Source organism: Microcaecilia unicolor, chromosome 3 (genome assembly GCF_901765095.1).
Source record: "Microcaecilia unicolor chromosome 3, aMicUni1.1, whole genome shotgun sequence".
Classification (NCBI taxonomy): Eukaryota; Metazoa; Chordata; class Amphibia; order Gymnophiona; family Siphonopidae; genus Microcaecilia; species Microcaecilia unicolor.
This window is the reverse complement of record NC_044033.1, coordinates 58,366,627-58,393,506: the sequence shown is the minus strand read 5'-3', so window position 1 is coordinate 58,393,506 and position 26,880 is coordinate 58,366,627. Positions and strand designations below refer to the sequence as shown.

General features: G+C 42.4%; 1 protein-coding gene across 1 annotated transcript in view; it reads right to left on the bottom strand.

The window, feature by feature from the left end:
• Positions 1-6,182: 6,182 nt before the first annotated feature.
• The window catches only part of THBS2 (thrombospondin 2), a 287,917-nt gene continuing 267,219 nt past the window's right edge, over positions 6,183-26,880 (bottom strand). The window contains 1 exon segment of the mRNA XM_030195961.1: positions 6,183-6,327. Coding sequence (XP_030051821.1) covers positions 6,183-6,327 — 145 coding nt within the window.

The window sequence follows — 26,880 nt, the reverse complement described above, 5'->3', positions numbered from 1 at the left end:
GAGTTCTGGGCTGTCGCTTGGCAACTCGCAGCTTCAGCTCCCTCCATAAGTTTTCAATGGGATTAAGGTCTGGTGACTGGCTAGGCCACTCCATGACCCTAATGTGCTTCTTCCTGAGCCACTCCTTTGTTGCCTTGGCTGTATGTTTTGGGTCATTGTCGTGCTGGAAGACCCAGCCACGACCCATTTTTAAGGCCCTGGCGGAGGGAAGGATGTTGTCACTCAGAATTGTACGGTACATGGCCCCATCCATTCTCCCATTGATGCGGTGAAGTAGTCCTGTGCCCTTAGCAGAGAAACACCCCCAAAACATAACATTTCCGCCTCCATGCTTGACAGTGGGGACGGTGTTCTTTGGGTCATAGGCAGCATTTCTCTTCCTCCAAACACGGCGAGTTGAGTTCATGCCAAAGAGCTCAATTTTTGTCTCATCTGACCACAGCACCTTCTCCCAATCACTCTCGGCATCATCCAGGTGTTCACTGGCAAACTTCAGACGGGCCGTCACATGTGCCTTCCGGAGCAGGGGGACCTTGCGGGCACTGCAGGATTGCAATCCGTTATGTCGTAATGTGTTACCAATGGTTTTCGTGGTGACAGTGGTCCCAGCTGCCTTGAGATCATTGACAAGTTCCCCCCTTGTAGTTGTAGGCTGATTTCTAACCTTCCTCATGATCAAGGATACCCCACGAGGTGAGATTTTGCGTGGAGCCCCAGATCTTTGTCGATTGACAGTCATTTTGTACTTCTTCCATTTTCTTACTATGGCACCAACAGTTGTCTCCTTCTCGCCCAGCGTCTTACTGATGGTTTTGTAGCCCATTCCAGCCTTGTGCAGGTGTATGATCTTGTCCCTGACATCCTTAGACAGCTCCTTGCTCTTGGCCATTTTGTAGAGGTTAGAGTCTGACTGATTCACTGAGTCTGTGGACAGGTGTCTTTCATACAGGTGACCATTGCCGACAGCTGTCTGTCATGCAGGTAACGAGTTGATTTGGAGCATCTACCTGGTCTGTAGGGGCCAGATCTCTTACTGGTTGGTGGGGGATCAAATACTTATTTCCCTCTGCAGAATGCAAATAAATTCATATACTTTCCACAATGTGATTTTCCGGATTTAATTTGTGATGTGCTATCTCTCACTGTTACCAATAACCTACCCTTCAATTATGGGCTGCTCATGTCTTTGTCAGTGGGCAAACTTACAAAATCAGCAAGGGATCAAATACTTATTTCCCCCACTGTACCTGGGCTGCTCAAAGAACTTACTTAAGAGACTTCAAACCACTCAAAATACGGCAATAAGACAAATCTTCAGGATATCAAAATTCTACAGAGTCTCGTCTTATTACATCAAACTATACTGGCTATACATTGAGGTAAGTACTCTTCAAACTAGCATGCCTCCTTTTAAAAACACTACACTTACTGATCCCCAGCTACCTGAAAGCTCATTTCTGCTTTGCAACCCAACCAGAACCAGTAGACAGGAAGCTGCCAACTTCTTCACCTTCTCTCCAAACAAGGGAAAGAAGAGACTAGTGCTCTTTGACAAATCCCTTGCCATCCAAGAGGCCAGACTTTGGAAAAACATTGCAGGATCGTTCTTTCTCTCACAATCAATCCTCTCATTTTGAAAGAAAACGAAAACCCTCTAATTCAAGAAATATGTTATTTAATTAGATTTCTGCATGTCACTAAATAACCATTGTAATTCTCAGAGGAATGTTCTGATCTCTATACCCCCTAGGATACTTGTTACCCACTTCGAACTGAAAAGGTGTTAGCGGGATATAAGCATAAATATAATGTAATACATATCTCTAGCTCTTGCACTATTTACAAGGTAGATTGCAAAATTTCTTTTTTTGCTTCTCAGGCACAATGAGGCCTTTTCACTAAAAGTGTGGTAGATTTGAGCACTTATCATATCTTAAATACAAAACTTTGGTTGCAGTAAGTGCAAATTCTGAATGGTAAATTTGGGCATTATGGTGTAGATTCAATACATGGTACCCATAATTAGGTGCTGAGATGATAGTGTAGGTACACCTGTAAAGGGTGTAATAGAACACTAGCTTAGCGTGCATTTCAGGCCAGATTCTACATAAGGTGCCCAAAAAATCCACACTGTAAACAATTCTGGTCAAGTGTATTCTATAAGTGGCACCTAAATTTAGGTGTGGTATATACAATACACTTAGTTGATACCCCAGCACACTGAGCTATCCCAATGGAAATGTGGCGTAAATCCCTATGTGCACTGGGCTATATTCTATACCTACTAGTAAAAAAGGCCCGTTTCTGGAACGAATGAAACGGGCGCTAGCAAGGTTTTCCTGGGAGTGTGTATGTTTGAGAGAGAGAGAGCCAGAGTGAATGTGCGGGTGTGTGACAGAGTGAGACTGTCTGTGTGACAGTGTGTGTGTGAGAATGAGAGTGTGTGACAGGGCCTCCTCCCCTGTTCCTAATGCCCCTCACTCTGTTCCCTCCCCTCCTTTTTCTCCTCCTTCCCACACTTTGGGCTCCTTAAGGCTTTCAAAAGTCTATGTACCCCTGTGGCCCTAACGCCCAGTATCTGGATACCCCACTGCTTTCCTCCTCACCCCTCCCCCAAGATGTAATACTTTCACGTCCTTCATTTTTTAAAAAAAAGTGTCCTATCTACCCTGTGTACAAATGCCCGGCATTCAGATTGTGTTCCTCTCGTAAATTTTCATTTCTTTCATTCATTCAGAACTTGCCCCCCCCCCCCGAACACTTTTGGTTCCTTTAGTCTTTTAAAACTGTCCTATGTACCCTGTGTGCTAATGGCCAGCATTGAGATTGTTTTCCTGTCCCAAATTTGCATGTCTTTCAGTCATTCACAACTCCCCCCCCTTCTCCAGTTTAAAACTTTCGTTTCCTTCAGTCTTTTAAAACTCTCCTATCTACCCTGTGTCCTAATGGCCAGCATTCAGATTGTTTTCCTTTCCCAAATGTTCATGTCTTTCAGTGGTTCAGAACTCCCCCCTCCCCCCATTTAACACTTTCGGTTCCTTCAGTCTTTTAAAACTCTCCTATCAACCCTGTGTCCTAATGGCCAGCACTCAGATTGTTTTGCTTTGCCAAATTGGCCGTCACTGATGTCACTGAGGTCAGTGCTTGCCTGCCTAACAGACCACTTCTGGCAGGCACGGTCCCAAGCACATCTTGTTGGAGGTGAGAATTATTATATAGGATGATGATGTCACTGAGGTCAGTGCTGCCTGCCTAGCAGACCACTTCCGGCAGACACGGTTCCAAGCACATCCTGTTGGAGGTGAGAATTATTATATAGGATGATGATGTCACTGAGGTCAGTGCTGCCTGCCTAGCAGACCACTTCCGGCAGGCACGGTTCCAAGCACATCCTGTTGGACGTGAGAATTATTATATAGGATGCACATAAATTTTGGAACATCCACAAAACGCCCATTTCCCTTCCAATAACCACACCCCCTTTGAACTGCATGCATTAGAATTTAGGTGCAGTTCATTACAGAATATGCTTAGCGAGTTATGTGTGTAAATTCTAACTATTACCAATTAGTGCTCATTGTTGCTTGCTAGGTGTTGTTATCAATCCTGATTAGCTTGTTAAGCCAATTAAGTTACGTGCATTGTTATAAAATATGCTTAGATTTCAGTGTGGAACGCTAAGCTCGCTATATAGAATCCAAGAGTTCACTCCAACCTTTGGATGCAAATATTTATGCCTGCCAAAGGCTGGTGTCCAACTGATGGCACTTAGGCGTGCAAATGCAGGTACTCAATAACATTGCGCCTGATTTCTGGGAACACCCCTGACCAGCTCATGCCCCTCCCATAGCCATGCCTCCCCCTTTGGAGTTGTGTGCTATAAACGTTAGTCACATATCTAATAGACTAGGGCATAGGGCAGATCTGCATGTAACTCCTAATTACTCCCAATTAAGTGCTCGTTAATGCCAATAATTGATTGTAAGTGCCTAATTTAGGGCCCCTTTTACAAAGGAGCGTTAGCGTTTTTAGCGTACTAAAAATAAGTGTGCGCTAACCATTAGAGATGCCCATAATTTCCTATGGGTGTCTCTAGCATTTAGCGTGTGCAGATCATTAGCACATGCTAAAAGCGCTTGCACACCTTTGTAAAAGATCCCCTAACTAATTCATTTACATGTGCATCTAGGATCCATCCAAATTTGAGTGACCTATACAGAATCTGGGGGGTATATGTTTACATATTGGAGCAGTGGTAAATTCATATTTGATCGGCCAATGCTCAGAACCTAATGATGGTGTTAGAGCCAATTAGTGCTGGACTAGTGCAAGAGTTAATCTGCTCAGAATGTTCAGAGAGTTCAAGCGTAGGAAACAACGTTTGCACCACAGATTAGTGCAAATATTATTTAAATGTAGTCAAACAGATGTTAATGGGGTCATTTCTTATTCCCTTCCCAATGATCACAGAATAGCACACAAAACAAAGCCGCCCTTACCCCTAGAAACCTAAAGCCAGCTCATTAGGATGTTTAAAGAGAGGATTTCCTATGATTTTCTCTTTAAAATCTGCTAGTTGTCATTGAATTTGGAAGAGGAAGGAAGCCACTAAGTGCTGGGAGTGAGAAACACAGGTGTGGGAGTATGAGCAAAGCTCAAAATTAATGTACACATTGGTGCCTGTTTTCTGAGGTTAAATATAAGCCTTCAGTGAAAAAAAATTGAAAGGCTTATATTAAAAGGCGCAGAGGAACGGCACCAATGTATGCTTCACTTCCAGGTTTGCCTGCCGCATGCGCACATGAGTCAGGCTTACAGCAAAACTTTTAGGCATGCTTCTCCCCATTACTTTTGGTCTCACAGCGCACATATTATTTGCATGCAATTAGTGTTGAGCATCAGGGAGCTATTTTTCTGCGCTGATCCTGCGCTATTTGCTATAGGGCCTGAGTTCTGAGCATCAGCCTCCGTCAGTGGTTAGATATCATTTTTTGGTATTACTCTTGTAATTTGGTCTTCTGTGCCTTGATACTTGTTACAAATTATATATTGTGAGCAGGTAGTCACTTTTGGGTATGCAAATTAATTTTCTTCTTGAAATATAGAAATGACCTCCTTTTTTATTAATGTCTTATCCAATGATTTTTATATATTTGTTAACCACTTGGATTACATGCCAGTGCTTTGTATTTTCTAAGACTGATTTTATAAGGTATACCATTTATGATCTGAACACTTTATTTTGTTATTCTACTTAAGCTTTTTTTAAGGAGATTTATGGTCATCCTTCCATATAAGGACAATTGCTCCCTATATGGAAGGAATTACTACCTAGGGGTAGTACTGCAAGACTGCTACAAGGGGTCATCAGTACCATTTTGAAACCCAGAGCCAGAGAGGGTTGGAATGGAGACCACTCCCACTATGTTCCTCTACCAGGGAACCCCCATGTGAGTCCCAGTGGGGTCAGGGTGTGGCGTTATGAGTTGGGGATGTGTTCATCTTGGGGGTAGTACTCAAAGGGGTGTATGTTTCAGGAGGTTATTACTCTCGGGGTTAGGTGTTAGAAGCCCTGACTATGGTTGTAGGCACTGTCTGGCAGGGGAGGATGCTGATCGGAGGGGGAAGGAATGAACGAGAAGGTTAGATCAGGAGGTATGTTGCATAAATTGCAAAGGGTATACATTGGTGTGTTCTTCACCAAGAAGGGAGGCTTTGATTGTAGTGGTGGAGTGGGATGGGTGGTCTTGTTGGGGGGAGGGGGGAAATCAGATGGGAGGATTGGATGAATCTTCACATGTGATTCTCTTTTCAATGATGAGCAGTGGCCACACTACCAGAATGTCAGTAGAATCACTATAGATCAATATGGTCTTGGCTGTCACAGCTAGCCACTCTTCTCTGCCCATCACACTCTGGTGTGCCTCTAACTGTTTTAAGGAGTTAGCATGGGATTTTTACCGTATTGGCTGGTTTAATGTATGGTAGCCATCAGCGTGTGCCCATTCTAATGCTTTCCTCAAGTCAAAACCTGTGCTAACTGCTTCATGCAGCTTAGTAAAAAGCCTCCAAAATGTTTAACAAAACCTGAGGTATCAGTACTTAATGGAATGAATGAATGAACAAATCTTGATAGCAGCTTCATTATGGAGAATATATAAGAAAAAATATATTAAAAATAACTAACCTCTGCATTCATATTTGAGATCAGAGAAAAAGACCATCTCTTGGGAGAAGACAAAAAGTCCTAACCGTCCACCAGAGTAAGTCTTGTCATATAGAGGACCAGAATCAGCCATGATCTGTTTCCCTTCATAAACTACCACTCTGTAAAAAAAAAAAAATTATCAGATTAAACAAAAACAGTAATAGATTAAAACCCAAGAATCAGTGTACAATTAAATGCTCCATCCAGATTCACAGATACTCCTTTTATCATGTCTTGTGATTTCCTTCATTTCACTGTAAGCCAAAAAACAATCATTTATTTGAAACCTTGTGTTACATGCAAACAAGCAAAAAGAAATTCTATCTAGGGGCTGAATGTTACTTTTTAATTGGCCGATATCTCCACTGAATATTAATGCTTGGCGCATGGGGCTAGATTCTATATATGGCACCTGAAAATTTTGCACCTAGGTGTATTCTCTAAAGTATGCCTAAATTTTATAGAATAGATTTAAATTTCTGCGTGGTATATAGAATATGACAAGCGCTTCTCCAAGTGACCAAATATAGTTGCAGCCATTTACCCCATATTTTACTTGGAGTAAATCCTGACGCCTAAATTAGGCATAGCATGGGTGTATTCTATAACAACACGCATAGATTTTAGTAATGCCCACGCCCGCCCCCTTTTCAACTATGTAACTTAGTTTTTAAGGGGGTCTTTTACTTAGGTGTGCTGGCGTTTTTAGTGTGCGTTAAAAATAGGCACACACTAAACGCTAAAGACATCAATATATTCCTATGGGTGTCTTTAGTGTTTAGCACGTGCCTGTTTTTAATGTGCGTAAAAAACACCAGTGCGCCTAAGTAAAAGACCCCCTAAGTGCACCACTTTACAGAATATGATTTGCGAGTTGTAAGTGTAAATCTTAATACCAATTAGTGCTGATAATTGCTTGTTAACATCCGATTGACAGCGCTGCTTAGCTAGTTAAACAATTAAGTTATGTGCATTGTTATAGAATATGCTTAGATTTCCGCATGGAAATTAAGGCGCGATATATAGAATCCTGGGGATAGTGGCTAACTGGCTATATCATGTGATACAACTGGCTAGCCGTGAATATTCAGCTAACTTTAGCGGCCAAATCAGACTGCCTAAATAGCAGTCCTATCTTTGGCCATTATAAACATAACTGGCCAGTGCTGAATATTAACTTGGATGGATGGATATTCAATGCTAGTCACTGGAAATGGTCTGGTATTGAATAGCAGGACTCGTTGCCGATTGTGGCACTTAGCTGGCCTGCCTTCCACTGGCTGAATATCCATGGGTAATCGGCCTACTAACCTTCAATGTCTGTTAATCCAGCAAATAGCATGCATTAACAGTGTAACTACCCTGTTTACTATTCACACATGCTAACCAGCATTATTAGTACTTAATGCAGAAGTAGTGGAAAATGGGTACAGAATAGGAAGGGACTGCACCTTACAGTTATAACACAAAGGTACTAACAGTGCCTTAAATGTTTATAGCATGGCATAATTATTGCCACCTGCAATGCAGGTATCATGCACTAATGACATTTTCTCTGTATTAACTTTTATTAAACGCAGAGGTTTCAATGTCAACCTGCATCCATCCATGAGTGGAAACTGCAAAATTGTAAGTCCCTAAATAGTCAATTTATTTGCAGGATTGTTATATTGATATTATGGGCCCTGTTTACTAAGCTGCTCTAGAAGCACATTAGTGTTTTTAGCATGCGCTAGCCATGTAAGATGCTCATAATATTCCTATGGGCATCTACACGGTTAGCACGTGCTAATTTTTAGTACCCGCGACACTAGCGCAGCTTAGTAAACAAGGCTCTATGTTTGTTTGGTCTAATTTTGGTTTTAACACTAGTTTTGCATGACTGCTGTAAATGTTTTGTCTAACCTACCTAGTATTGTGAGATAAGGGGCATAATTGTTTTTTGTTACATTTGTACCCCGCGCTCTCCCACTCATGGCAGGCTCAATGCGGCTTACATGGGGCAATGGAGGGTTAAGTGACTTGCCCAGAGTCACAAGGAGTTGCCTGTGCCTGAAGTGGGAATTGAACTCAGTTCCTCAGTTCCCCAGGACCAAAGTCCACCACCCTAACCACTAGGCCACTCCTCCACTCCAATAATAAATAAATATATAAGCAAATAACTATAATAATAATGGGCTCGATTTTCAGCTGGCATAGTGACCATATTACTGAAGCAACCCTTATACTAACAGATACAAAATGGACGGCCGTACCATGGTCAGACCACCATAAATTAAACGTAGCCCTACAATGGCGGAAAAAAGACACACAACCCAAGCAAGAATGCACAACCTACACCACTAGAGGACAGATTGATCCTGTTACATTCTGGCAACAGATCTACAAATCTGAATGGTTAGCACAGACAAACTCTGAACACTATCTACAAAACTGGGACGACAGATGCAGAAATGTACTAGACAAAATTGCACCACTACAAACAAGAACCACACGAAGACACAGCTCAGTACCTTGGTTCATTGAAAAAATGAAAAAACTAAAAACACAAGTCAGGAGACTCGAACGCGCATGGCAAAAAATAAAAAAATGAACATACACTCAAAGCTTAGAAACAAATGCAAAGAAAATACAAATATACAATAAGACAAACCAAAAGAGCATACTTCAAAACCAAAATAGGACCAGAATACAAAGATGCACACAAACTCTACCAACTCGTGAATAAACGAATAGACACCACACCGATTACCACAGCCAGCACAGACACCCCATCGGCAGACCAACTTGCCAAATACTTAAATGAGAAAATTATAAAACTTTGATCCACATTACCACTCAATACCACTGATCACGATAAATTTATGGATTGTATGGACCCTACTCCCGGTGAATATCCAGCAGACCGAACCTGGATTGACTTCGATCTGCTAACCGAAGATACCATCACTCAAGCACTCAACAAATTCTCCAAAACCCACTCCAAACTAGATATTTGCCCCAGCAGCCTAATAAGGCTCGCCCCCAAACGCTTCATAACAGACCTTACGTCCAGTGGTGTGCTGGTAAATTTTTAACAACAGGCTCTCTCCCCGGTCCACCTCGGCACCCCCCGTCCACCACTGCGCCCCCCCCGTCCACCACTGCGCCCCCCCCATCCACCTCTGCGCCCCCCTGTCCACCTCTGCACCCCCCTGTCCATCTCTACACTCCCCGTCCACCTCTGTGCCCCCCCAAAATTGCAGAGCTGGCTATAGCTGGGGGGGGGGGGGGCGCAATGCATTACTCTCTCCAGGAAAAAAAATTTAAATGATCCCAGGTTCCAATCTAATTCATGTTTAATATGGGATAAAATGCCATAAATAAGTAATTAAATAAATAAATAAATAAATATAAACTTGAGCACCTGATTCTCATAGTGGACATATTTCAAACACTATAATGAAAATACAATTATTTTTTTCTACCTTTGTTGTCTGGTGACTTTGTTTCTCTGATCATGTTGGCCCAGTATCTGATTCTGCTGCTCTCTGTCTGTTCCCTTGACTGCGTTTCCAGGGCTTCCTTTCCATTTATTTCTTTTCTTTCCTCATTTCTTCTTCATTTCTGGTCCTCCACAGACTTGACTGTACAGTGGATCCAGCTTCTGCCTATTTTCTCCATCCATGTGCAGTTTCTCTCCTCACTTCCTTTTCCCTCATCTAATCTCCTTCCTCTATCTTCTCTCCATGTCCAGTATTTCTTCTCTCTCCCTTGTTCCTTCCCTCTCCTCCATCCATGTCCAGAATTTCTCTTGTCCTCCCCTCCATCCATGTCCTGAAACTCTCCTCTCTCCCCTGCCCCTCTCTATCCATCCATACCCAGCAATTGTCTTCTCTCCCCTGCTCCCCTACCCATCCATGCCCAGCAATTTTCTTCTCTCCCCTGCCCCTCTCTATCCATCCATACCCAGCAATTGTCTTCTCTCCCCTGCTCCCCTACCCATCCATGCCCAGCAATTTTCTTCTCTCCCCTGCCCCCTCTATCCATTCATGCCCAGCAATTTTCTTCTCTCCCCTGCCCTCCATGCCCAGCAATTGGCTTCTCTCCCCTGCCCCCCTCTACCCATCCCTGCCCAGCAATTGGCTTCTCTCCCCTGCCCCCCTCTACCCATCCATGCCCAGCAATTGGCTTCTCTCCCCTGCCTCCCTCTACCCATCCATGCCCAGCAATTGGCTTCTCTCCCCTGCCCCCCTCTACCCATCCATGTCCTGAAACTCTCCTCTCTCCCCTGCCCCTCTCTATCCATCCATACCCAGCAATTGTCTTCTCTCCCCTGCTCCCCTACCCATCCATGCCCAGCAATTTTCTTCTCTCCCCTGCCCCTCTCTATCCATCCATACCCAGCAATTGTCTTCTCTCCCCTGCTCCCCTACCCATCCATGCCCAGCAATTTTCTTCTCTCCCCTGCCCCCTCTATCCATTTATGCCCAGCAATTTTCTTCTCTCCCCTGCCCTCCATGCCCAGCAATTGGCTTCTCTCCCCTGCCCCCCTCTACCCATCCCTGCCCAGCAATTGGCTTCTCTCCCCTGCCCCCCTCTACCCATCCATGCCCAGCAATTGGCTTCTCTCCCCTGCCTCCCTCTACCCATCCATGCCCAGCAATTGGCTTCTCTCCCCTGCCCCCCTCTACCCATCCATGCCCAGCAATTCTCCTCCCTCCCCTGCCCTCCCCTCCTGCTCCCAAACATGTCCAGCGATTGTCCTTCGCCCCCACCGTCCCCTCCCACTCCCATCCATCTTGTTTATTACCTCTCCGTTGAAGCGCCGCGTTATTTAAGCCCTGCTGCCTGTTTCCAGCCTTCCCTGCTTGCTTTGATGAGTTCGTTCGTGCCCTTAGTCCCACCTTCTGACCATGAACTGTTCCATATATGTTATGCTCCATGTATGTTACCATGTATGTATGCACCTGAACGCAATACCATTTGTAATTCTGTTAACCGGAAATGGCAACCGCCATTACGTCAAATGTAAGCCACATTGAGCCTGCAAATTGGTGGGAAAATGCTACAAATAAATAAAATAAATAAAGCACCAGTATTTAAATGGATACGTGTGAAACCTCATTTTCCATAGAGGATGAATGTTGAAAAAGGGTCATTCACATGTCCCTGGTATTTTAAAAATCTCTGCCAAACTTGGGATCTCTTTAAAAATAGTTAGATTAATGCTGTCAAATATATGTGTTTTGGTCAGCACATACAGCAGAAGCATAGATTTTGCAAAATTACACATGCGCAAAAAGGACAGCATCATTTGGCAGACTTCCTGAGCTGGTATGTCAAGCTCCATCTCTGGCCGTCTTCAAATCTAAGCTAAAAGCCCACCTTTTTGATGCTGCTTTTAACTCCTAACCCTTATTCACTTGTTCAGAACCCTTATTTTATCATCCTCACTTTAATATTCTCATATCTCTTGTTTGTCCTGTTTGTCTGTCCTAATTAGACTGTAAGCTCTGTCGAGCAGGGACTGTCTCTTCATGTTCAAGTGTACAGTGCTGCGTACATCTAATAGCGCTTTAGAAATGATAAGTAGTAGTAATAGTAGTAGTAGTACTTTCATGTGTGAGCACTGGCAACTTGACAATCTTCATATGCAAGTCCAGTACTTATATTTATGGAGGGCAATTTTAAGGGTTCTTTTACCAAGCTCTGTGGTAAAAAGGGCCCTGTGGCAGTAAGGGCTCCCGCGCTAACCTGGCAGTAACCAGGTAGTGCATAGTGCTGCTCGATTACTGCCGGGTTAGCGCCACACTAAAAAATATAGGCCAATTTCCCCTAGAGTGGGAAATGTTGCATGCTGGGGCTGGAACTACCGCTGGTGCCCACATTGGGCTTACCACCACTTTGTTAAAGGATCCCCTAGAGTGTGTCTACATGGCACTTATTCTAGAAAGGAAAGTAGGCACCTACTTTCCTTAATATAGTTGTGGTACCTGTAGTACTTGGTGCCCTTGGAGCAATATCAACAATACCTGAGCACACTTGGCACTGACAAAATCACTAGCTGTCAACTACAGAATAGTAAATTACAAAAAATATAAACAAGGAAAAAAATAGTATCCACTATGCAGATAATCAAATACAGGAAAAAATCATTTCACATCATTTTACGTCACAACAAAAATTGAAGGCTGCACTGCCCAGAAATGCTCATATCCCGTGCAAATACCTCTGAATAGCCTAGGTTCTTGGGAAGGACTCAGGGGTCCTTTTACTAAGTTACGGTAAAAGGGGGTCTCTAGTGTCAGCATGTGTTTTTGACATGCGCTGAGGCCCCCTTTTACCACAGCAAGTAAAAGGTTGGCCATTTTGGAGGAAAAAAAATGGCCGTGCAGTAAGTGCACCATTGAGATGGTGGGCTATTTCAGTGGGGGGAACACTTACTGCCACCCATTGAGGTGGCGGTAAGGGCTCCCATGCTAACCCAGCGGTAATCGTGTAAGCACTGGTGCTACAAAACTAGAATAGAATATTTTTGTAGCTCCAGAAATGGCGGATGGGGTGGGAACTACCGCCGGGCTCCTGCGGTAGCCCGGCAGTAGCTCCAGAATGGCACGTGGCAAGCCTGTTGCCACACGCCAACCCTTTAGTAAAACCCTCAGTATTTACAGTTCCTTCTCCTCCACTGCTGTACGGAGCTGATATTTTTTATCTGCTTTGTGACTAAAACTTTTTTGTTGCTTCAGTAGGATGGAAAGCAAAAGATATAAAGCACTAATTAAAATAGGACTTGCTGTTAACTCTTTCTTCCCATTCCCACCCCTCCCTTGAATTCTAGGAGTCTTGGAAGCAGTTGTGTTAACAAGTGCTGACCAAAATGAATACAACCAGACCCCAAAAGAGGCTCAATAGTGCTGTAATTGGAACAGAACCAGCTCACATTTATTCATCGGGAAAAATCCCATTTACTTGGCTGGTATTATACTTGCTTCTGCCGACTTGGAAGTGATGCTGATGCTTAGTGATATTCACAATGGGAACTTCCTTAGTTTTATTGAACTATAGCACACTCCAGGGTGTGAATTCTCTCACCTTTAGGAAGGACTGGGCAAAGAACCTAATTGTTAGTGTTGCCCCAGGGGAGAATGTGACCCGTTCCACCAACCAGGAAGAGAATCCAACTATCAGCTATATGTTGGGTAGGAAATTTTTTGCTTTCACCATCAGGAGAAGAACAATGGTCATCAGCAGAATCTCAATGACAGAACACTTTTCTCATTGAGCTGGTGGGCTATTCCAGGTAGGCTGATGATATTCAGATAGTTGATAACACAGTTTAGTGAGATGTTACATTTTAAACAAGTTGATGTTCACAGGCATTACTTAAATGCCTTTTGCTGTGGTAGCCTGGTACGGTTAAAGATGTTTTATTCTCTTAAACTTCCTCCACTTTGCCACAGATGTAGTGTCCCTTAGAAGTGGTGTATGGGCTGCCTGAGTAATAAGGCTGAGTGTCAGTGAGAGTGTCTCGAGATTCCCATTAATCCTTCCAAAGAGACTACACAGGGTGAGGAGGGTCCCCTCGCCTCCTCACTATAGCAAGCCAGCACCAGGTTTTGGATCTGTCACTTGCCTCAGTCTCTGAATCCTTGCTATTGCAAGTGCTGCTAATGTCTAACTGGTTGGGTATAGATGGGCTGATTCTCTCTCTCTCTCTCTCTTCGGGGCCAGTTGCAGGCATTGGCAGGAATGGGACTTTCCCTCGACAGGTATGGTCAGTGGTGGGAGAGGTTCCAAAGACAAATTTTTGGTGGCAAAGTCAGAGTTTAAATCTTCTTCAGGGGAGTATACTACTGCCACTAGCAACACCCCTTTCAGAAGGTCCAACCCCTGCTTCTAGGCTTCTCTTCCAGAACTAGCAGAAACTGCTCTAATCTTCTGGTAAGATCTGATGCTAGAAGAATTGAGTACCTTGTGCACTAGAACAGGAGCTTGAATCACACAGGAAAAAAGCAGCAGGTCAGAAGTGTAGCCTACAGACCCCAGGCCTACAGATGGCTGTAAAAAAAAAAACAAAACAAAGCCACCAACCATTCACGCTTATTGGCTGACAGAAAAGAAGGCTTCCAATCACCAGCTAGATATAGACACTGATGCACTATTAGGAGTGGCAAGGGGAAAAAATACATACAGCCATATACTGTATATTTTCCCTTACTGTTACACTGGAAAACATTTAAACCATATAATAATAATAAATCCAAACATAAGTCTGATATTCACTCAGAAAAAAGAATTTTGAGAGTGGATTTTTGGGGGGCATATCATGGGTGTGAGATTGGTGGTGTTACATGATGTACTTTCCGATTGGTGGTGTTACATGATGTACTTTTTTTTTTTTTTTTGCATTAATGGATAACAAAAATGATTTCCTTTTGCAAGAAAGAAAAGCGCTGTGAGCTAGAGCTGCTTTAAAAGCAACTAGCTCAAAACCAAACTTGTCTTTAGACCCATTTATGATTTTGCTGAGTTGGAGAATGGAGAGGTGAAATTGTTGGTTTGTGAAAAAGAGTGGAGAGCTGCTAAGTGGTCTGTTACCTTTGTTTGATTGCCCCTGTCTGAACCTTTTGACCCTCACATTTCTTGCCTTGCCTCTTCTGTGTCTTATCTCCTCAGGTCCTTGCCAACACCTGTGTCCCAACCACACCTGTTCCTTGAGCAATATCTCTCCCCTCCCTCATCAAACCCTCACTATCCTCAAACCCCCATACCTTCCATTCAAACCCCCTACCTGCTTGTCTTCTGTCTCTCTCATTGTTCCTCTTTTTGTCCACTCCCAGTTTGTTAACTGTGTTTTGTGTTGCTGCTGTTTATGTGAGGACTGTGTGCTGGTGCTGGGATAGGATTACTATATTTGCGTAGAGAAAAAAGAAGACACAAAAAATAAAATGCCACCTGCCTGCCCCATCCCCCACTGCATTGCACCCTGCCGCACAGTCACCTTGACCCCACAAGAAAGCCAATTTTTATAAGTAGTGAAAATACTGGTAAAATTTCAGAAATGAATTTTCTTCCATACTCTGTTAAATACAAAATTAGAAAAGATGTACTTTTCCAAAAAATCAAACATCCATGAGAAGGATGCCACTCTGTTCTTTCCCTCTCATCCATGAGCAGTATGTCCTCATTTTCCTCTACATCCTCTTCTATTCCCCCTTTCCCCCTCCCCTATATGTATGCCCCCATCATCAATCTTTTTTCCAGCCCCCTCCCTGCATCCACACTCAATCCACCTATTTTTACAGCCCTCTCCCCCTCACACATACACACACACACACACGGCTCCATCCATCCTCCCCGAACCTAGCCTTTTTGGGGCAGGAAAGAACCCAACTCTTCCCTCCCTGATGCCAGTGGCCTACTCATTGCCACCACTTCTTGAAAATGGCTGCTGAGACTTCAAGCAGTGGTGGCAGTGAGAAGATCAGCAACAGCGGGTAGGAAAGAGTGGGGTTATTTCCTGCCCAGAAGAGGCCACTAGACCACCAGGGCACATTAAGTTAGGCTTGGGGAGAGCATCCTGAGGCTCGGGGGGGGGGGGGGGGGGGAGGGTGGGCAGATGATCCAGCCAGCCAGCCAGCCAGCCAACCAGCTAGCCTACCTGCCTACCATTAACCCAGCCAAACAGGCAGACTCCACAAAACTGCCCAGACACCTGGAAAGAGCCAAGATTTTATGGTGGGTTTAAAGTTTTTGAACAACTGTAATGTCCCATTTGCATGGACACAAACTCCCCCCACAAAAAATGGGGGTAGACCAATAAAGTTCCAACACAAATGTTCTGTCTTATTGATATCTAAAAGCACAACAAACTGAAGGAAGACTCAATGCAGTCCTGTGTTTCGGTGCAACAAGCACCTGCCTCAGGAGTCAGTAACAATTCTGTCAAGTTTGTAACAGGATTCAATGAGTCTAAAACAGAAATAACAATTGTGGCACCATCTAACCAACCATGGAATGATGACTTAAAATAGCAGCAGAATATCAAACCGCATAGGAACAAATGAAGTTTAAAACCGCTTACAACTATAAGAACAGTGAAACTGCAAAAAGCTGACAAGCAGCTGTATCGAGTCTACTCAACTATAGGCTATTGTATTGGTTGGAAGAATAAAGACTTTCATTTTGGAATCCTCATTCTCCTGGTCCCACTCCTTTTGTTTGACTGAATGAAGCATAGTGTCAGGAACACTTCGTGAGGACATTACAACAATAATTCTGCACAGATATTGAGGGGAAGAGAATTCCAATAGAAAGGGGCTTTGAAATAGAAAGCATGATGTTTAGTGGATTCTAGTATGGCGAGTTTGGGATTGGGAAGATGGTACAGCAGTAGACAATCTACATTTCACAAGTTTCTGGATTTGGATTTGACTGAGTCTGAGCCCAAGCATACTTATCAGAAGAGTGGATATCCTACAATAACGTTGGCTGGCTTCTGAGATACGTGCAAAAGTCTCTGTATTTCATATGTTTAAAGTTGTGCTGCATAAAAAGTGCTTTGATAGATTCAACCAGCAACTTGTTTCTATCCTTTGTCCATTGGTTGTGCATTAAGGAAAAAACTCATTCGGGTCAGCATTATGTGACGGAATCACACAGAAAAACTATGCAATAATAAGAACTTCTGACAAGCACTCCTCAGTCTTGCAGCTGTTGAAATACTTCACCCATTTCTCATGCAATAATAACTTTTCAAAGTCTTCTTCATTTTGGTTTGACAATAAATTTCTTCAAGTCGTAGAACTGATTAAAGCATTTGCTTTTCTTTGAGATATGCCAAATTGCAACAACTTCATCCCAACTTGGAATTTCAGTTAAAGCCATCCAAGCAAATACGGTCCTCCAGTGGAATGGTCCATATCTCCAAACATGTAGTATGCTGCAAGGTTACTCATGAACATAAAGCATCACAGTGGTCATCCAGTCCATCTTGATGCAACTTCAACAATTCCTTTACCTTTAGTGACATGAACCCATCTTGTGCACGACATCTGAGAACAGACTGAACAGATGTAAGGCACTTCATAATCTCCAGTAGTGAGTTATTTTCATGTTCAATTTTTTTCAATATGTGAGTGGAACAAATTCATCAGTGTATGCATATGGCAAAGGTAAATCTCACTCAGATCATTTTCCAAGAAATTTCTGATCACAGTAGGTGGCTTTTCTTGAGACAAAAAGAAAGACTTCAAGGCTGGAAACATCTGCAACACTCAGTAGATGCCAGGAAACAAAGACAGCCATCGAGTCTTGCTTTGATAAAGCAGCTGAAGATATTCCACTTCAACCAACTCACAGTACTCTTTCAATTGCTAATTTTTTAAAACTATTGCCTCAAGATCAAGTGTATCAACACCATGCTGCATGCAGTTATTCAAAACATGTGCTGGACAACCAATGCAAACTAATATACCATTGTCACTGATTTTTCCTTTCATCTTCTTTCAATTAGCAAACACATTCTTGCCAGAAGCTCTATGCTGGACACCTCCAAAATTAGTATTACAATTACCCTCTGCAAAGGCTATACACTTCTGAAATAACTGATGTCTGTCCAAGATGTTCTTAATGCATGTCGAATTGTTTCTGCAGTTAGAAACAAGTCATGTCTGTCCAAACTGTTCTTAATGCATGTCGAAATGTTTTCTGCAGTTTCAGCTGGAGTGCTAAGCACGTCAATGAGTTTCAACTGTGAACCATCATTTTTCCAATCAAAGTAGTAAATAAGTATTGGAAATAATTTCTCAGACTCATGATTACTACCATCTGTTGTGACCCCACAGTAGCGTACATAGCTTAATGCTTTCACAACTACATCAATGGAATTGCTTCTGCTTTTGTTCGTGCACATGATATTTTGCGTGCAATGTTGGACTCGGGTAATATTGTTTTTACTAACCTGCTATGATGATGTTTAACAGCATGAAACACCAATGTTCCTTCAGCAGCCGAAACAGAATCATCGATTTTAGAACATGGTGTCCTTCTTTGTTAAACTGTACAGCGCTGCGTAACCCTAGTAGTGCTCTAGAAATGTTAAGTAGTAGTAGTAGTAGTAGTTCACTCTTCTGCATTCCCCCCACATCTTCTTATCCAGCATATTTCCCCTGTGCTCAGCCCCATTCAGTTTGAATTACACAGACAGCCTGTAAGATAATGTAAACAACTTTCTGCTTTGGTCCTGTAATCTTTGCACCTATAGGTTTAAAATGCATGTGACCTATTCTCTCCAGTCACCTGGACACCTGTCAGGCTCATACCTCAGCCTAAGATATAACCTTTGACCCTGTTGTTTAGTTTGATAGCCCCCTATACTTTTGAGTATCTCTTCTGCACCCCTCCCTCTGGGTTAAACATCTCCATCTTGGGCATAGCAACCTAGGCTTTTCACAACCTTCTTCTCCACCCCTGCAAGTCAACTACCTTGTCTCCAGCTCAGCATTCATTATCAAGCATCAGCCTCTATTGTTCAACTAATTCAGCAGTTCATCCTGTCAACAGTTGTTGAGCTGAAGCAGTTAATTCAGACAGACTCATGCTGCTGCACTGAATCTCCAATCAATGTTATCCTTTTGATTCCAAATGTCTTAATAAGATTCCTTGCCTACTTATTTGTAATAAATAGTTGGAAATTACCCAGTCAATATTCAGCCTGCAGCCATCCCCAGCTTCATTAGCTCTACATTAGATCCATCTCCAAGCCCTAGCCCCCATCTCCCACCTTCCCCATGTCAATCCCCAGCCTCTGCATCAGACCAATCTTCAAGCCCCAGTCCCCATCAACCACCTGCCCCACGTCAGTCCCTAACCCATCTCCAAACTCAACCCTAGCTCCAATTTATACCAGCATCAGTCCCTTTTTCTCACCCCCAGCATCTGCCAGTTAGTCCCAGCCCCCTTTTTTTAGCTCTAGCATCAAACCCTTCTTTTAATATGAAGCCTCCATCTCCCACCCTATCTGCCAGCATTAGCTTCCTTGTCTTTCTCTCTCTCTCTCTCTCCCTTTCCCCCATAACCATGGTTCAATATCTCCCCTTTCTTCCCTCCATCCTTGAGGTTCAGTTTCTCCCTTCATTCCCCTCCCCTCCCATAGTTAGGCTTCTTTCCATCTCTCCCCTCTCCCCCATACCCTTATAGCTCCTCTTGCTATCCCCATGGTCTAGTACAGTATCTCCCTTTCCACCCTGTGGCCTAAAACCCCCCTTCTTCTCTTCCGCATGATAGTTATAGTTTATAGTTTGTTAAAACTTACTAGCCACCTAAGCCAACTTGCAGATCTGGGCAGTTTACAGTCTAAAATAACAAAAATATAAGAGAGGGTTGGGAAATACAATATTTGATAGGACAGGATTTATCACTCAGCAGTAAAACGATCAACTCACAACAGAAAAGCAAACAAAGACAAGGTCAGAGGGAGAGGAGTAACCCCTCCCTCACCCCCTGTGGTCTATTATCTCTCCCTTTATTGCTGTCATCTCACCCACCCCACATTCCAGTCTCTACCCCTCTCTTCCCTTTGCCTCCATGGTCCAGTTGCTCCTCTCTCTTCTCTTCCCTCCATGGTCTATTATCTCTCCCGTTTTTCCAGACCATAAACCTTTGATGGTGATGATTTGGAGAAAATAAAGCACATCACCGTAAGTCTAGAAGATGTAATAGATTCAATTGTCAAATCATCAGGACTGGCCAGCATTCATCCCAGAGTCATGAAATAAGAAAACTCGAACCAGTCAATATTCAGCCAGTGACGGTCAGCGATTTTAAAGCATTGACAGTTGCCGGCACTGGTATTGAATATCTGGGTCTAACTAGGCATGTCTTGGCCACTAGTGCTTATGTAAGTCTCAGCTGATTTTCAACTGAGACCCCTATAAGGGGATCGTTCATTCACTCTCCCCCTGATTCTGGTCCCCTCATCAGGAGAACCCCTCTGGCATCTCCACCCCCCCCCCCCCATGATCCAGCATGGGGTTCACTGTAAGGGATGCACAGTGGGGAGTGTGGCATGGTGAAGGTTCACCTAGGGCATCAGATCACCTTGGGCCGGCCCTGTGAATGATATTACTACCATTGCTGTAGAAAAAGATAAAAAGTGGTTTGAAAGGGTGTTATGGAGAAACTTTCAGACATAATAGCTGTAGTTATGCTTTGGCTTATATCTGGAGAACAGGTTTTGCCTCATGCTGAGATTACTGGGGAGGTAAGTAATCTGCTGTTTTGATCCTGCTAACCATACCATCAGTTTATGTTCATTGAAATAAGTGTCTTTCTACATAGAAGCCAGTCTTCTCCTCTGCTTGTTTTGCATCTTCCTTGGTGCCGATATGGAGGAAATGAAACAAATCTTGTTGAACTTGGAAGACGCATTGAGCCAAATCAACATGTTCAAGAGCAAATCACCTGAACTGGATAGTATACACCCCAGGGAACTGAAAGAACTAAAAAATGAAACTGCTGATCTACCATTAGTGATCTACTATTACGCCTGTGTTTACAAAGGTGTACTCTAGGCGCATTAGAGTTTTTAACATGCGTTAACCGCTAACATGCGTTAAATGCTAATGCGACTATAGGAATGTATTGGCATGTTAGCGTTTAACATGCCTTAACTTTATAGGCGCGTTTAAAATGCTAACGCGCCTTAGTAAACATACCCCTTTGTGATCTATCAATAAAACTGACTGTCGTACCTGAAGATTGGAAGGCGGCCAATGTAACACCACTTTTTTTTTTTTTAAAAAAGGTGATCTGGAAAATTACAGGTTGGTAAGCCTGACATCAGTGCTGCATAAAATGATAGAAACTATTATAAAGAATAAAATTACCAAACATATAGACAAACCTGGTTTCAGGTAAGGGAAATCATGCCTCACCAATTAGCTATATTTCTTTGAGGGTAGCAGTGTCTCTAGATTTTGAGAAAGCTTTTTACAAAGTCTTTCATGAGAGACTTCTGGGAGAAAAGCAATGAGATAGGAGGCTGTTTTCTGTTGTGGACTGGGAATCAGTTACAAAGATAGATAACAGAGTGTAAGGTTAAATGGTCATTTCTCTCGATAGAAGAACTACTACTACTTATCATTTCTAAAGCGCTACTAGATGTACGTAGCGCTTTACACTTGAACATGAAGAGACAGTCCCTGCTCGACAGAGCTTACAATGTAATTAGGACAGACAAACAGGACAAACAAGAAATAAGGGTTCTGAACAAGCGAATTATTTATTTATTTATTTGCTGCATTTATATCCCACATTTTCCCACCTATTTGCAGGCTCAATGTGGCTTACAATATAATACAACGACAATCACATCGATGGAATAAGAAAATCAGAATATAGATAACAGATAAGGTGCATAAGAATATCATGGCAATCATATTAACGGAGTAAGAATTTCAGAATTGTTGCAATTAAGGTGCATAAGGAAATTATGTATAATAGGAGGTGGATAAGTAGATAAAACATAATGATATCAGGACAAAGTATAATGTTCAGTAATTAGGGTGTAAATTAAAATAGACAAATTAGAAAAGGGTTAGGAGTTAAAAGCAGCATCAAAAAAGTGGGCTTTTAGCTTAGATTTGAAGACGGCCAGAGATGGAGCTTGACGAAGGTAAATAATGGAGTGTCCCAGGAATTTGTACAGGGACTGGTGCTATTTAACATAATCCAAATCACAGTTACTTGATGCTAGTTTCCACATTAGAATTCATCACCAAAGAAAAAGATCTAGGTGTGATTGTGAACGATATGTGAAATCATCTGCTCAGTGTACAGTGGCAGTTGCCAAAAAAAAGCAAACAGAATGTTAGTAATTATTAGAAAAGGAATAAAAAATATGAAAAAGAGTATTATAATGCTTCTGTATCGCTCCATGGTTTAACCTCACCTTGAGTACTATATGCAATTCTGATCACCGTATTTTAAAAAAGATATAGCAGATTTGGAAAAGGCTCAAAGAAGGGCAACCGAAATGATTAAGGGGATGAACAACTTCCTCTCATATGAAGAAAGGCTTTCGAGACTAGAGCTCTTCTGCTTGGAGAAGAGATGGCTAAGGGGGGGGGGGGGCAGATATGATAGAGGACTACAAAATCCTGAGTGGAGTAGAATGGGTAAATGTGAATTGATTGTTTCTTCTTTCAAAAAATAGAAAGATGAGGGCACACTCTATAAAGTTATATGGTAATACTTTTAAACCAAATGAGAGAAAATATTTTTTCACTTAAGAAATAGGTAAACTCTGGAACTCGTTACCAGAGGATGTGGTACAAGCAGTTAGCTATCTGGGATTTAAATATTTTTGGACAAGTTCCTGGAGAAGTCCATAAACTGCTATTAAGGTAAACATGGGGAAAGCTACTACTTATCTCTGGGGTTGGTAGCATGGAATCTTGCTACTCTTTGGGATTCTAGCAGATACTTATGAGCTAGATCGGCTACCATTGGAAACAAGATACTGGGCTAGGGGGTTAACCCAGTATAGCAATTCTTATGTTCTTGGGTCTTCATTTCATTGTTTCTGATGCTGCTTTACTGTTTGTGTGTTACTTTGGGATCTTCTCCTCTCCACAGTACAGAAGATAAATTATTGTCATATCCAGGCATAGCTACCTTTGAGTGACCTCGGCAAAGCACCTAAGGATGTCCAATGGTATCTCTGAAATGTTCTTGTTTTCTAAATCAGCTGTAGTGTGGCAGGAGTTTGTGTCTTCATTCCTGCTGCTCTGCTTGTCATCTTTTTGGAGTTGGCCACTGGCATTGTAGGGCTGCTGAAATCGGAGAACAAGTACTTCCTGTATTATATAGGAGGTATTTTCTCTCCAATTTCAACTCCTTTTAGCTCCTTTGTGAGAGTTTGTAGAACAGTAAGAATAAAGATGAATGTTTGGGCTACATTACCATCTTCCTCTTCAAATAAATGATCCTTCCATGTGAAATGCATTGCAGTATGACAGAACATATGTGCTTGCTGTAAAATTCTCCTGAGCAAACCTGTCTATGGAGACATTTGGATACTCTTTCAAGCATCCCTCAAACGTGATCATTTCCCCCCAAATCCTGACCCTGATTTAGCCCTTTTGGTGATTTATTAGCATACAGCCGGAGGATTTGGAAACCTCCCAATAAAGTTGGTGCAGTTTTGTCCCTAACCCAATGTTTGCTGCTAGGTCCCTTTCCTGGCGCCTTGGCATCTTCCTGCCAATTTTAGTGCCGATTTACCCCTCTCCCAGTATTTAGGGTATTCTTACCAATGATGGTGCTGCATTGCTCTTCTCTGTGCATGGGGTCTTCGTTCCACTGTTTCTGTTGCCATGCCCCTCTAACCGTGGCTTTGAGTCTTTATACCACTGTTAATGCCCTTAGTTCCTCCTTTAGTTCTATGGACAGTCTTTCCTTTACTTCTTATGTCATAGAGTTCTGTTGCCTCTGTGTTAGACATTTGCCAGCAAATTTTAAGCATGTTTGATTAACCCTTTAGTGCCCAATGTTCCCATATGGGAACAAATCAATCTGTTCCCATATGGCTTATTATGGGAACATTGGGCACTAATTGGTTAAGAATGTTGCAGTGTAAAATTGCTCTTCCCATTGACTTTAATAGACCTAAAAGATTATAAATAAATCAGCTGACAAGTGATTGACCCAACTATTTGCACACTCCTACTGGAAATCATCCTGGAACCAGGCAATGGAGACTGGCAGCTATCATTCCTAAGATATTAATCCATGTAGTCAGAACAATTTGAGGAACAACAAAGTCATTGAGAGAGTCTGTTTATATTCCCTATCACTGGATATTAAGCAGTCTAACGAAGATATTATCTTTTGGAAAATTAAATCCTAATAAGACTTTCTGTTAAAAAGTAAAGCCCTAAACTGCATGGAAAATTTGAATATCATAAATGGAATGTGCTGACTCCACCTGCAAATTGTACAGCCTCTGCTATTGTCACCAGAGAGGAGGTTTATTTACAGTAAGATTTATTTCTTTGGAATATCTTAACTTGGAACAGTGTCTCCAAATAGATTTATTTTCTGCATTACATGACGGGAATGAACCTCTCTCAAAAGTCGAGGTATGCTGGGTATCATTTCAGTCTTTCAAAATTTGCTATTAGTGATCTTCTTAATACTTGTATACATAAAAAGGATACATATCAGGAATACTTGGAAGTTCTGTTTAATCAAACAAGTGGTACCAAATATAACTGGGACAGTTTCTATTCTTGTTTATTAGCATATGTAACATATGTTTGAGAATCTGATTCATGACTGGAAACACTGACACCACTGCACTTTCTCTGAAGCAGAAGCGAAGCCCCAACCCCGTGGCTTGTTTGAAAGGGGCATCATAAAACAGTCAGCCAGCAGGTTTAGGGGCTCAGTCAAAAGCTCAGCACACAAACAAAAAATATTACTTTAACTGGGCTGCACCCACCCAGCAAAAGCTCAAAGATGAGTCCTGCCCTGCCCAGTGATATCTCTAGACAGAAATATTTTGGGTAGCAACAGGGGGCCAAGCCAAACTGACATTTCTGTACATCATGCCCACCACATCACACACCCCTCCCCGCCCTACTTTTAAATTAGCAATATAAGACACCAGGGCCTTCTATACATAAAGAAACACTCAACTATTTGGTAAAACTTCCATTATAACTGACAGCATCATTCAACAAATTCTGTGTGAAAATGAAGTCTGGATTCTCTACAGGACTGAACAGAATCTCAATATAAGCACTAAAGCTCTGGTTCTATATCACCTTCACCCCTGCCCCCGCCCCCCCCCCCCCCTTGTTGACTACTTGCATCTGAAACTCATGAATTTTTAGACACAACCACCAGATATGTATGTACATGGCCACCTCCTCACACTGCCTCTAACACGAGGCTCCTGGATATATTACTTTAATTCTGTCCAGGGTTAAATACTACCTAGAGGTCACTTTATAAATGTTTTCCCGAATTAACACATGTGGAGATATCTGCAATTTTTATTTATTTATTTATTTGCATTTGTATCCCACATTTTCCCACCTATTTGCGGGCTCAGTGTGGCTTACAATACATTGTAAAAGATAGAAGTGCAATTGGTTGCAGTACAATTATGGGTTACATTGTGAAGAATTAAATAAGACAGAGTAAATTCAGGATATTCTTGGAGATAGAACAGTGGAATATAACAGTGGTGAGTTGAGAGGGGGGCAAAGCAAAGCTTTCCTAAAAGACTTTTACCCACCATGCCCCACTCAGTCTTCTCCCAAGTCATTCCCCCTTATAAGCATGTATTTATATTTTAAAAATGCCCACCCCCCACTGCGATAGCCCCCTTTAACTTCTTCAGAAAGCTCCATAAACTTTCCAACTCTTCCTACTCTATCAGCTCCTCCTCTTGTAATTCCTCAGCTCCCCATAATCCAACTGCCTGAACCTAATCAACCTGTTGAATTCCCACTGTTTATATAGTCACTCATTCTGCTCTTTGATGAAATCCAGGTCATACTGTACTGCTGCCCTAGTTAACACAGTTTAGTAAATCAACCCCTTAGTTTGTGCTGATTGTGGTGAATCTAGAAACATAGGGGGGTAATATTCAGCCCGCAGCGGTCAGCATATTCAATACCAGGCCATGTCCACGCTCTAGCACTGAATATCCGAGTATGTGCAGTCACCTGGAAGGTAATCGGGCATCGGCCAATATTCAAACCAGTGCAATGCTAGCTCAGCAGATAAAATTAAGACAGCATTTTAGCTCTTCTAACTTTATCTGCTTACATAGCCAGTGAGTAGACTGATTATCTCTGCTAACTGCTTAAGTACCGGCTTTACCCATAGACTGGCCTTGCACTAAATGCAGAGAAAAGTGAGCAAAAAAGAGAGAAAGCAGTAGAGACAAGAGAAGACATTGAAACATAAACCTGGAAAATAATTTAGGAGAAAACTGAGCCAAGGAAAGTGGAAAAGAGACTGGGACCAACCAATCAGAAAATAAACAATAAAGGTGGAAAAGAACAATATTTAATGCTTTTTAAGGATTGGAATGTTTCTTTTTTTTACCAGTTTTGCACTGCTTATGGAGTCTGACTTTCTTGGGCAGTGTGTATGTGTGTGTATGCATGGGGAGGGGGGGTCTCCATTTCAGTTTTTGTCATGTCTTTTGTGGTGAAAGTCTGTATATGTTCTGCATGTATGACTTGAGGCAAAGGACTCTGCTAGCATGGAGTTTCTGTGTAAGACTCTGTTAACAGACAGCTAATTTCCCAACAGTAGGTTTAGTGCTCTAAGGCAGTGTTTCCCAAGTTGGTCATGGAATACCTCCTTGCCAGTTAGGATTTCAGGATATCCACAATGAATATGCATGGCATTGATTTGCATACACTGCCTCCATTATATGCAAATCTCTTTCATGCATATTCATTGTGAATACCCTGAAAACCTGACTGGCAAAGGGGTACTCCAGGGCTGACTTGGGGAAACACTGCTTTAGGGCCCAGTGTAATATTTATAGCACTATCTTTCACAGGTGGGTTAGGGCTGTTATGGTTCTTTCACAAACAATCCATGGAACATGGAAGAGTTACACAAACACTTTTTATTATGATAGCTAAGGACTAGGGCTGCCG